The sequence below is a fragment of the Suricata suricatta genome, chromosome 3 (assembly GCF_006229205.1).
Source record: "Suricata suricatta isolate VVHF042 chromosome 3, meerkat_22Aug2017_6uvM2_HiC, whole genome shotgun sequence".
NCBI classification, from domain to species: Eukaryota; Metazoa; Chordata; class Mammalia; order Carnivora; family Herpestidae; genus Suricata; species Suricata suricatta.
This window is the reverse complement of record NC_043702.1, coordinates 14,645,097-14,657,651: the sequence shown is the minus strand read 5'-3', so window position 1 is coordinate 14,657,651 and position 12,555 is coordinate 14,645,097. Positions and strand designations below refer to the sequence as shown.

The window sequence follows — 12,555 nt, the reverse complement described above, 5'->3', positions numbered from 1 at the left end:
AGCCATTTATTCACAGCAGGAAACTCTGGGAAAGTTTTCAACAATATTAGGTAGGTAACAGACCTGTCATAATGCAGGCCTACAACACACTACGTCTGCAACAATTAACAATTCTCTTCCTTACAGTTATATTCTACTTTGCTTTACTACCTCATACAGTATTTTCGGGGACTTCCTCATTATCAAAAATCGAACACAAACTGTCATTACCAGTATATTCTAGTGAAAAGCTGGACTTAAGACTTTCATCTTGACAATGAACTTCAGTTCAACATTTACTGACTACAATACGCCAGGTGGCTATACTAGGTGCCAAGGCTACAAAAATAAAACAATTCCCACCCTACTTACTACTCTATACAGAAACCAGACAAAACATAACTGGGAAATAACCACCTGTTCTGCACTGCTACACACTGGGGTAATTCGTTATGCAGCACCAGAGAACACAGACTTTAGTCCCTGGAGGTGGAGTGCTGCCAAAACAAAATGTGGGGAAAAACGTGGGAATGGCTTTGGAATCAGGAGGCAGGCTTTGAGGAAAGCGTACTCAAACCCTCAAGCGCCCGTTACATAGTCTCTAGCAGAATGCAGGTGAGGATATGGGGGGACGTGTCACTAGAAACGGGCAAAGGGGAATCGTTTTCATGTAACGGCAGACGTTTAGAAACGCTATTACCCAGTTACGCAGACTGTGGAAAATGTACCTACTCAACTAGATGATGTACCTAAGATTCCCAACCAGTGCTGTAGGGGTCACTTGGTTTTTTTCTTGCTGTTTATGAGAGAAGAGACATATTAAAGACCATTAAAAAGGAGCCAGGACTTGACAGTTTTAAAAATTCTCAGCCTCCTATGGTGTAAAATAGTACTAAGATTAAGAAATGACTTCTGAGCAAAGAGTAAATCCAGGCCACTGCCGGGAATGCACGGTCCAAGGATGAAATCAAGGACATGATTGTAAACTCTTAAGACTCAAATAGATCAAAGGTACTATCCGTTCAGAAAACAGGCACTATCATTTAAGGGTGTGCCTCAAGAAATTCAGTCACACAACTGAGTTTAATCAGGGGCCCTGTATCAGTAAAAATTCAAGGTACAAAACACCTTACTTCAGAAATTTGTGAGTGGGATGGCTTTTCACTGATGAAATGGAAACCAGCAAAATTCACTGAAGACCCACAAAGTTTTTAAAAGAAATATACAGCAGAACATTATAAGCTTGAGTTGAAAGGGACAGAGACAGGACAAAACGAATCAGATGTAAAGAACGTGCTCTCCTCACCCCGCAAGGACCACTCAGAGAGGGCAGGCAAGAGCCTAGAGGGCAGGGCTCACAGCCACGGAGAACGAGCCTAGGCCCTGAGACCCAGTCAAGGAAGTCCAACATGTGCCAGTTCAGTTTCAGAAATGTGCCTCCCATTTTCCCTTCGGACGAGGAATGCGTACAGCCGGTCTCGCCCTGGATGCCAGCTGTGGGCTGGGCAGATCGTCTGCCTCCCTAGTCTCTGAGCCCAAGAGGAACTACATTCCAGCAACTGTACTTAGGAAACTGCACCTGAAGAGCCTCGGCCACACCGGGGCCTGACTTAGAGGGGATTCTGGGTTTTGAGCTGCTGCTGCTGCTGTAACGGGGAACACTTCTGGAATGAGGAGATTCTGTACGGGGGAGAAACAGGAATCACTGGGGGGCCAGAGGGCAGACTGGCCGTCCGCCTCCAAAACCACCTGCCTCCTGGTAGTCACACCCTTGTGCGGCCCCCTTCCACACTGCAACACGGTCTGCGTGACCTCCAGAACATGAGCAGGGATGGCGTGTCGCTTCTGCGATATGCCTGAGCGCTGTGCTTCCCTCACTCTGCACACGCGATCACCTGCTCTCTTGGGGCCTCTTCCTCTGGGACAAATAAGCCACCATCTTGCAAGCAGTCCTAGGGAGAGGGCAAGCTGGCCTCACATGTGCAAGGACCGGAGGCCTGCCAACAACCACTTGAGCGAACCTGGAATGAGACTCTCCCACCCAGCGAGGCCAGGACAGGACTGCAGACCGGGCACCCCGAGGGATCCAGCACCTGGACCCCTACCAGAGCCACTCCTCAATCCCGGATCCCCCAAAACCAGAAAACACATGGCCGTTTTAAGCTGCTAATTTGGGGGGTAATTGGTAACAGTGATAGAAAACAATTTGATCAGAAACTATCTAGTTTAGAACTGTTAAAACACTGACTCTTACAATGACTCCTAATTATACAATTTGTTTTCTTCTGATCAGCTGTGTTTCATGTGCTTAGAAACAAGGAAGAACAAACTGTGATAAATAATTCTAGCAAAATGACACATCTAAGTGACGACATCTTAGGGGTTTGTAGGATACGTGCAGGGGGCTCTGAGAGTCCTGGCAGTAATCACACCAAGCAGAGCAGGACCAGAGCCGAACAGTGATGATAAATCAGTCAACAGGAAGATGGTCACTGTGGCAAAAGGAACACACCTGAGCAGAAAGGTGATTAACAAGGTAGACTAAGTAGTTTAAAACTGGCCCAGAGAAGGAAAATGACCAGAACAACAAAAGCAGCTTGAGAATCACCCTTGGTGAGCAAAGCAACAAAAGTGAAGGCAGGGACAGGTAGAAATGATGGCATTTAGGACAAAAAGCAAACCTTGGAAGGTCGGAGAATAGAGGAAATGTGCATACATAAGAGTGAATGAAACAGCTGAGAATAAAAAGAGATGGAGACTAATTAAATGAAAAAAAATGGGGCACCTGGGTGGCTCAGTCAGTTAAGCATCCGACTTCGGCTCAGGTCATGATCTCACAGTTCGTGGGTTCAAGCTGGGCTGACAGCTCAGAACCTGGAGCCCATCTTCAGATTCTGTGTCTCCCTCTCTCTCTGCCCCTCCCCTGCTCATGCTGTCCCTCTCTCTCTCAAAAATAAGTAAAACATTTAAAAAAAAATTTTAAAAAGGTAAGAAACAAGATGGACCCATTGTACTCGGAAACTAGATGCTTTGCTAAACACACTTTTCCAACTTTGACCTCAACCCAATTACGTTTCAAGAAAGAATACAAGAAATATAAACTGATGAGTATTTCTAACCTGTCTTAAGTACATCTCAATAACCTCAATCTTTCAAACAGGAATTTTAAGTGTCTTTATCTATTATTTTCAAAGAGAGAAAGAGCTTGCACACGGGGGCACAGAGGAGGGACAGGGAAGGGGAGAGAGAATCCCAAGTAGACTCTGCACGGTCAGCATGGAGCCCCGATGCAAGGCTCGAACTCATGGACCCTGAGATCATAAGCCTGAAAACCAAGAGTCCACCACTCAACCAACTGAGCCACCCAGGTGCCCCTCTGACTGAAACCTGAGTCAGTGGCTGATGGATACTTGCGGGGGGGGGGGGGGGTTGGAATTCAAGCTCCCCTGATCACTCTCAATAAGAAAAACAGGGGAGAGGTCGGCTAGAGACTATATTAAAACATCACATAGATGTTTTAGATGTAAAACATCAGATAGATGTAAACAGATTACAAATCTCACCGTTTTAAAAACCTAGAGTATTTTTTACTTTCCCAGAAATGGACACCTGGGTGGTAACTGATCACAGATGTCTTAAATATTTCTCACATACCTACCATCTTGTGCAATTCAGGCATATCATATACCATTAGTAAGAATACAGTTTAGAAGAATGGGTTAAGAAATATAAGCACATTATAAAAAAGTGTAGGGAATTAGAGATGAATTCAGAAGTCAAAAAGTATTACCTATTTTCAGGCACTTACGGCAGAACCCTACAAAGAATAATACTTCAAGAATATGTGGTATCTAAAAGTGCGCCTTTAGAAACGTTTTAAAGGCTGTCTTCATGATAACATATTATTCTAGGAAGCAGTACCTGTTAAACTTACTAGGTCTGTTATCGTACTGAATCCTAAAACCCAAAAAGAGTTCTCACAAATCAGTTCCCACAGCCTTTACATAAACTGATAAATCTGGGGAGGGGCAGCTATCATTTCAACGGCTACATCCATATGGTCCCTGATAACTCCTTACTATTTCCTCCCTTTTCTAAATGGGAAGGTCTTTAGAAAAAGAGACAAGGGTGGCATGAAGCCTGAGCCCACCCAGTAGAAACTCCTCATCGTCACTCAGGCCCCAGACGTTACTATCCTATCTAATGTTGTTCTTAGCACCGTATTTGTGCTTCCTTGGTGGCCCTTAACATAATCCAGAATCAGCTTATTAGCGTGCTGGGTAAGTACCTTCTGCCTCCCTCAAGAGAACGTGAACGTGAATCTTAAGTGTCATGTGCACAGCTGTATTCCCAAAGCGCTTAGAACAGTGCCTAGCACATAACAGGTGGTCAGGAAACATTGATAAAATAAGGATGCTACTATTTGCAGCTCAAACTACCCTCCCCAACTCCCTCATAGATGGAATTTCTAGAGTTCCCCTTTTTGCACCCAACTAGCTGCACTCGGGATGCAACCCAGAGCCTCATTCTTATTCTATCCCCTGAAACGAGACACGCAGTGATGTTCCATGGGAGACTGCTGAACGGGTGATACAGCGAGTTCGGCATGTGAGAATGATGTAAAAGCAGTCCTGGCACGGCAGGCTGGGAGAGCCTGCTTCAGCCCAGCCCGGCCGCTTCGACCGCAAGCCATCCCTGTCTATACCCGGACCACTCGAGGCCAAAACGTGCCGGGAAGCATGAACGTTACCACGAAGCTCTTTTGAAGGGGGTCTCACACTCGGCGCAGAGGCACAAAGCCAGGTCCTGGAGCCGGCACTTACTGTAAGTCCGACCCAGGGCTTGGAAGAGCAAGTCCCGCTTCACGCTGACAGTCGGCATGGCGAGTCGGGCCCTATTGCGCCTGCGCGGTGAACGGGCCGGGGCTCAGCGCGCAAGGCACGTAGGACCCGGCTCCCTCTTGTGCGGGCCGTCTACAATATTGCCAGTCGGCTTCCGACAGCTGCTCCCTCGTTTTTCTTCTGGAGGCACGTAAGTTGCGACAGGTAAACTCCTTAAATCAATATGCGTGGTATGAATAACGTGTAGGCTGAGAAAGGAGAAAACACTGGCTAGAATGTGCTACGACTTGATAGGCAGTAGGATAGACAGATTGCAGAGGCCCTCGCGCCTCCAACCCACTGTGGGCGGAGGACGCCAAACTAGTGGGTGGGGCATGAGGGGAGGTACGTCGCAGAGGCGGGGCTGGAGGTGGAGCCTCCTCTCCCCTGGGCTGTGAGAAAATGAGCGGGCGGGGTCTGAGGGAGCCTGGGGAAAAGATGTGCAAATCTGAACTGTGGGAGCTGAAGAAAGCATAAGGCCACCGTTTGGGCTTCGATCTTAGCGCTTACGTACAGTCTCACTTGTACCCTACGTTTGAGCCTTACAGCAGCCCTTTAAGAGAGGCTTCCTTAGAGACCTTTCTAGAAAAGGAAACAGCAGTGCTGTCTGCTCACAGATGCTGTGCTCAGTCCTCTGCCATCATTAGCGGATTTCCTCTCTATGACAACCCTAAATGTAACAGGCTGAATAGAGGCCCTCAAAAATATCAGGTCCTAACTCTTGGCCCCTGTAAATGTCACCTCATCTGGAAAGTCTTTGCAGATTAAGGATTTAAAGATGGAGAGATTATCCTGGATTATCAGAATGGGCCCTAAATGCAATCACAGGCATCCTTTGAAGAGGGAGGCACAGGGACATTTGACCTAAACAGCAGAGGAGCAGTATAACCATGAAGGCGGAGATGGTGATGATGCGGCCACAAGTCAAAGAATACTGGCAGCCACCAGAAAAAGACAATGAGGGACTCTCCCTTGACCTCTGGAGCAACCTGGAGGGTCTATAGACCCTGACTTAAGCCAAGTGAAATGGACTTTGGACTTCTGGCTTCCAACTGTGAGAGAATAAAGTTGTGGTTTTAACCCACCAAATCCAGGTGCGTTACAGGAAACTAACATACGAACATAGGCGGTCATTATTCCCATTTCACAGATGGTGAGACTGAGGCACAAATGGAGTCACTGACCTTCAAGGCAGAGCTGAGGGGGTTTCATGAGGAAGACTTGCCTCTATCCTTTCTACTATATAGTGAGTGAGGCCTCCGAAGCCATTCACGTAGGGGGCAGTAGGTGGGTGAATTCAGCCTCTCTGACTCCCGTCAAGCAAGTTTTCACTACGTTCGTTTCCCTCTGAAAGGACACAGGTTTGAACCAAGCTGACTCCATGACAGGCTTTAACTTTCCCCTCTGAGTTTAAAGGCCTAAGTTTCGGTTTCCCAGAATCATTAGACAAAAGCAGGGAAGGGCACAGACTGCTCAACAAGCGACCACCTTCACAGCAGCCAATCAGAAGCGGCCAGCCAACACACTTAACGTTCCTAAGGACAGGCCTGTAGATGGAAACCATAGATAGTTACCTGTTGTTTAATACTAGATTAACCAGTTACTCACCCCACGTGGGGGTCCTTGGCCCACCCTGTAACTGGTTATTTTCAAAGAAACACTGATGATTGGATTACTGTACCTATGTCATAATTTTCCGTAACACTCCCCCCCCCCCTTCAAACCCCATAAAAACCCTACCCAGCCTTTGTTCGGGGCTCTCCGCACGGATCCACTGCATCAGTGAGGTCGGGGAGCCTGAACTTAAGCCCAAATAGACGCCCTTTGCTTTTGCGTACATGACTCAGTCTCCCCAGTGGTCTCTGGTTTTTGGGGATATTGCAATCTGGGCATAACACCTCCATACTGTGGGCAGTCCCTTCTCAGTGCCCAACACAATGGATTGGCAGAGGCCCCATCAATGGCAAACATCTCCAATGCCCAATAAAATCTTCTGCCAAATTGGTACCAGCTCTCTATGAACAAACAAAGGGCTTCCTAGATTATTGCATGCTGATCTGCTCTCCTGTGGGAACCCCAAAGTGTTCTTTCACCTCTGAACCTCACTTTCCTTATTGACAAAATGGGGATAATACACACCTTAGAGAATTATCCTAAGGATCAGAAATGCTCATAAATGATTAATATGGTTCTTAAGTCCCAGGTCCTAGAAGGCAGGCAGCTGTCATTGTCCTCTATCCTAGTCAGGTTCCTGTTTGTCTCAAACCACCAGGGGCAGTCCGTTCTCATCTCCCTGTATCCCCCAATGCATCCATCCTGCTTTTCACCTTTGTACCTTTGCCAGGACTGAACCTTTAGAGGATTCTTTTTTCTTTTTTTTAACTTTTTTTTTAATGTTTTATTTATTTTTGATAGAGAGAGACAGAGCATGAGAGGGGGAGGGACGGAGAGAGAAGGAGACACAGAACCAGATGCAGGCTCCAGGCTCTGAGCTAGCTGTCAGCACAGAGCCTGACGTGGGGCTCGAACCCACGAACGTGAGATCTGACATGAGCCAAAGTCGGAAGCCCAACCGACTGAGCCACCCAGGCGCCCCACCTTTAGAGGATTCTAATGGAAAAGAGAAAGCTGGAACACCAGTGCTCATCACAAGTGCTCAGCTGACTGACAGGAAAGGTACTTGGAAAACGAGAGTGTATACCACAAATTGTACTTAGGTGCTTCTTTGGTCTAATTTTAGGGCCAGCTGGAGAGCAAGAATGAGATGGCAGCATTTCCTGGAAACAAAAGATGGGCTGGCCAATACACAGGCAAAAAGTTCACCTTCCATTAGAAATTAGGGAAATACAAGTTAAAATTATAATAAACATTTTCTTTTATAAAAACGTTTATTTTTAGAAAGTGAGAGACTGGGGGAGGGGTAGAGAGAGAGGGACACCCAGAACCCCAAGCAGGCTCTGCAGCTGTCAGCACAAAGCCCAACGTGAGGCTTGAACCCATGTACCTTGAGATAATGACCAGAGCCTAAATCAAGAGTTGGACACTTAACCAACTGAGCCACCCAGGCACCCCTATAAGGAAATACATTTTCATGCCTACCAGATTGGTAAAAATGTGAAAGCCTGACCAAACTAAAGGTTGGCAAGAATTGGGAGTCTAAACTGATACAACCACTTTGGAAAATAGGGCCTTACTTAGAGTGCAACATGTGCATACCCTACATTACACTCCCAGGAATATTTCCCAGAGAGACTCTTACCCCTGTGCCCTAGGGGAGCAAATAAAATGTTCAGGGTTACATTGTTCATTGTAAAAAAAAAAAAAAAAAAAACTAGAAACAACCCAATATCCATCAATACTAGAGTTACTGGAGTGCATAAAATGATCAGGATAAACTCATACAACAAAACACCATAGAGCCATGAAAATGAATGAACCAAGCTGCATGTATAAACTTGAGTAAGTCCTAAAAATATTGAGGAAAAAAGTGAATCGCAGAAGCATATACACAGTATGATGTCATTTATATAAAAATGAAAATAGGCTAACCTAGGAAGTTTATTGTTTAGGCATATATAAATAGATGGTAAAACTAAGGAAAATGGATGATAAAATAGGAGAGTAGTTGAAATGGGATAGAGGGATGTAGCTGGGGGAGGTAGGATACATGAAGCATTTCAAAAATATCAGTAATGTTCTATTTTACCTAACATACCTTCATGGGCATTTTTTAAGAAATTAAAGATAATAAGAAGAAGAGATAAGTGTGGCACTTTTTGGGGAGTGAGGGGGACAAATGTTTTGTGCGATAACAATAGAAATAGTTGATATTTGATTGTTAATTTTTTCCATAAAGAGCTTTTTTATTTTATTTGATTTATTTTTGAGAGACAGAGAGAGACAGCATGAGCAGGGGAGGGTCAGAGAGAGGGAGACACAGAATCTGAAACAGGCTCCAGGCTCTGAGCTGTCAGCACAGAGCCCGATGCGGGGCTCGAACCCACGAACCGTGAGATCTGACCTGAGCCGAAGCCGGACGCTCAACCGACTGAGCCACCCAGGCACCCCATAAAGACTTTTCTTAAAAAAGCTTTAGTCTCAATTATAATTTTTTTTAAAGTTTATTTCTTTTGAGAATGAGAGAACGCGCACACAGGCACAAGTAGGAGAGGGGCAGAGAAAGAATACCTAGCAGGCTCCACACTCCATGATGACCCTGATGCAGGGCTCAATCTAAACACTGTGAGATCATAACCTGAGCAGAAATCAAAAGTCAGATGCTTAACCAACTGAGTCACCCTGGTGCCCCCTTAATTTTTTTCTTAACAGTGGTTCTCTTTAGATGGCGAGATTATTTCCCTTATTGTACCCTTTGCATTTAACAGAATCGTAATTAGCAAGGGTATTTTTGTAATGAGGATGAAAACAAGGTTATTGAAGAACATGATCATGTGGGGTCCCCTGCCTACTTAGACACGTGTAGACAATCCCGTTCTTTCTTCACGACGTGATCTGTGCCTGCATGATTGGTTTTGCCTGTAAGATGTGTAACACACAGTGGAAGTTTCTGAAATGATTGTGCCACTTTCCTGTTAAGCGTATGGGTTGAGCAGCAACTGAGAAAGGGAAGCTGTGAGGTCTGCGGCCCTTCCAGCTTCCATCCTAAAGACGCAGTGCTGTGCTCCTGACATTTCCCACTAAAGCAGCAGAAAGTTTCAAGTGTGTTCCCCAAACAAACATTTGTCCATTCCCAGCCTTGGTTTCCTCATCCATAAAATGGAGACAGAACCTCAGCGGATGGCTGTGAGGACAACATATTTAGAAACAATCTGAAACCTGCAAAGGTTTATTAGATTTTTATACTCAAGGTAACAGCCCAATGATCTGATTCTATAAATTTTCTCTGGTATTTAGCTTAGTAAAACTCAAGCAAACGCCTCCAGGAGGATGAGACAGGGCTGTAAGCTCACGTTGTAAATGATACGATTTACCATAAGAGGCCTTATTTTCATTGTGGTGTGTCCCAAACTGGTTCTGTTCCGGCTAAAACCTTGTATGTCTTTCCTGGAAATTTCCAGGACACTAACCCTTCCTTTATAGATTACCCTGAAACTTTTAGGACAAGATCAAAGACCATCTTTCTTCTTGGGTTTCTACCAATGGATCTTTCTAGAACCAAGAAGGTCTGCTAGACTTGCCAAGTCGGGTTGACTGACGCTGACGTCCCAATTGTCAAACCAATGGCCATCTTCAATTGTATTTTAAAAATAAACTTGATAGACACTTAATATTATTGACCACCCCTTCATTCTTGAAATTCTATGTTCTTAATTTTCCTGACTCCAGATGCCTCTGTTTAGCTCCCTGGATTTTTCTACTCTTTCTATGTAAGAGACAATACATTGTAGCGGTAAGAGTTCTATAGTAACAGATTAAAACCTTGCATTTACTGTTCATTGAGACCATCAACTAATTACTGATTATTGATAAGCCTCGGTTCCTTATAAAATGATGGTAACAATAATATGTACATCATTGATATACCATAGGATGGTTATGCAAATTTTAAGAGCAGTAGTTCATGGTAGGGTTTAGCATGTGATAAATATTAACTCTCTCTCATAGGCTCCTGTACCTCCCACACTACCTTGCCCTTTCTTCAGTACAGGATACCCTGTGGATTTATGTCTGGTGATCTCCCCCTCAAGCAGTCTCATTTCCACTACTACCTAAACATAGATGGTCCCCATTCTAACCCCCAGCCTGTCTCTTTTCTGTGCACATTTCTTACCAACTTCTGAACATCTGCTCATGGGTGTCCAAGAGGTGGCATGTCATAATAATGGAACTTTCTCTTTACTCCTAAATGTACTCTTCCCTGTGTATTTCCTATCCTTTTCAAAGTCCTCACCATCCACCAAGCTACCCAGGCTAGAAATACTTAAATTGCCCTAAACCCCTCCTTCATGTCTCTCTCCTAACCAGTTATTGAGGAAAGGGGTTAATCTGCCCAGGATGCCTATTTCTCAGAGCATGAGATAAACCTTTGTGCTGCCATGCTACTTTTTTTTAATGTTTTATTTATTTTTGATACAGAGAGAGACAGAGCATGAGAGGGGGAGGGTCAGAGAGAGAGGGAGACCCAGCATCTGAAAGCAGGCTCCAGGCTCTGAGCTAGCTGTCAGCACAGAGCCCTACACAGGGCTCAAACCCACGAACGTGAGATCTGACCTGAGCCAAAGCCGGAGGCTTAACCGACTGGGCCACCCAGGCGCCCCTGTGCCGCCATGTTAAAGCAATGGAACCCTGCATCTCAGGCCAGTGTACCAGGGATAAGCACCTGATCCCACCGGATCTTGGACTTGGGACCACAGGGAACTTAAGGAGGTCCATTTTATTTCATGGTGAAAGCAGTAAGGTATGAGTCTGGAGCCATTGGAGGCCATGTCTCCCTCCACTCAGAGAAAATAGTCTGCAGTGAGATAAAATGATGCTGACACCAAGAGAAAACAGAGTGAAGAGAAACCTAGAATCATTTAGATGGTTGTTCTTAAGACCCAGATGTCTCCCTCCTCCTCCTGAATTTGATTGTTTAACTGAATAAAGTTCAGAATGCTTAAAGGGTGAAAGGTAGAGGGTCACACCTGAGACTCAAGGGGTCGGCAGATGCCCTATAGTGCAGGGCCCAAGCCACATCAAAGAGTTTGGACTTTATCTTAAGAACAATGAGAGGAAATTCCAAGATTTTAAGCAGAGAAATAACATGACCAATGCAGTATTTTGGAAAGATCACTTTGGGTACATTGTGTAGAAGGAATTAGGAGTGTTAGATCAGAGGGCGAAACCCAAGGTGGGGAGATCAGTTGAGAGGCTGCAGTAGTCCAGGGGGGTAATGACAGCAGGTAAAACTGGGGCAAATGTGTTTGGAGGAAAAAAAGTAATAATAGGCCAGAACAATCAGCAGGTCATGTGCCAAGTAGCCACAACCAACCAGAAAGATACAAACATGAGTGCAAGCCCATCCATTGGATTGGACGGTCTCGGAACTGGAAGTAGTGGGCCCTGCTGAGCCATGACTCCAAGGACTCTGCTACTGGACCCTGCTGACTGCCTCTTTCAGGAGTTCGCCCTGCCCCCAGGTTGGTAGTGTAATGCCCAGAATTCGGGAGTCCCCCAGAAATGAACCACCAGGTTCAGAGTCTGCTAGGTTCAGACTCGTGTTCTTACATTCCCCCCTCTGTCTAGTAACTGACCCAATCCTGGGTCAGCTGAGTTACCATTGTACCCCTAAAGCCTGGCATAGCCCTCCTTGGTGTAAGGGAAGGAGAGTTTACCCAATTTCCGCCAGTCTCCATGGTTAATTTGGTAAGTAAGGGTCTCTTTTAGGGTTTCTAATATCTGGCGCTGCCTGGTTTTCAAAAGTAAGAATGACAGCCAATTTGTTTCCTCATTTGTCAGGATCCTTGGGCGTATAAGTGCAATACGGCTCCATGGTTCTTTCTACATTACTAACCTTAGCCAAATTGTTGGCCCTCTAATGGCCACCTGAGGACCCCCCTTAGAGTCTGGGGGTAGAGGCGTAGGCTCCCCTTATCTTTTGCCGTGTTGAAATCCCATGCCCAGATCAGAGGTAATTAATACCAACAGAACATCCTATCAGGAACTTTTGCTGTTTCCCCAGTTTTCTGGGGCAACA

The 12,555-nt window shown here is 45.5% G+C and overlaps 1 protein-coding gene across 1 annotated transcript in view; it reads right to left on the bottom strand.

The window, feature by feature from the left end:
* FARSB (phenylalanyl-tRNA synthetase subunit beta) overlaps positions 1-4,874 on the bottom strand; it is a 66,269-nt gene extending 61,395 nt beyond the window's left edge. The window contains exon 1 of the mRNA XM_029933705.1: positions 4,803-4,874. Coding sequence (XP_029789565.1) covers positions 4,803-4,860 — 58 coding nt within the window. The 5' untranslated portion in view covers positions 4,861-4,874. The remainder of the gene's footprint in view (positions 1-4,802) is intronic.
* Positions 4,875-12,555: the final 7,681 nt, after the last annotated feature.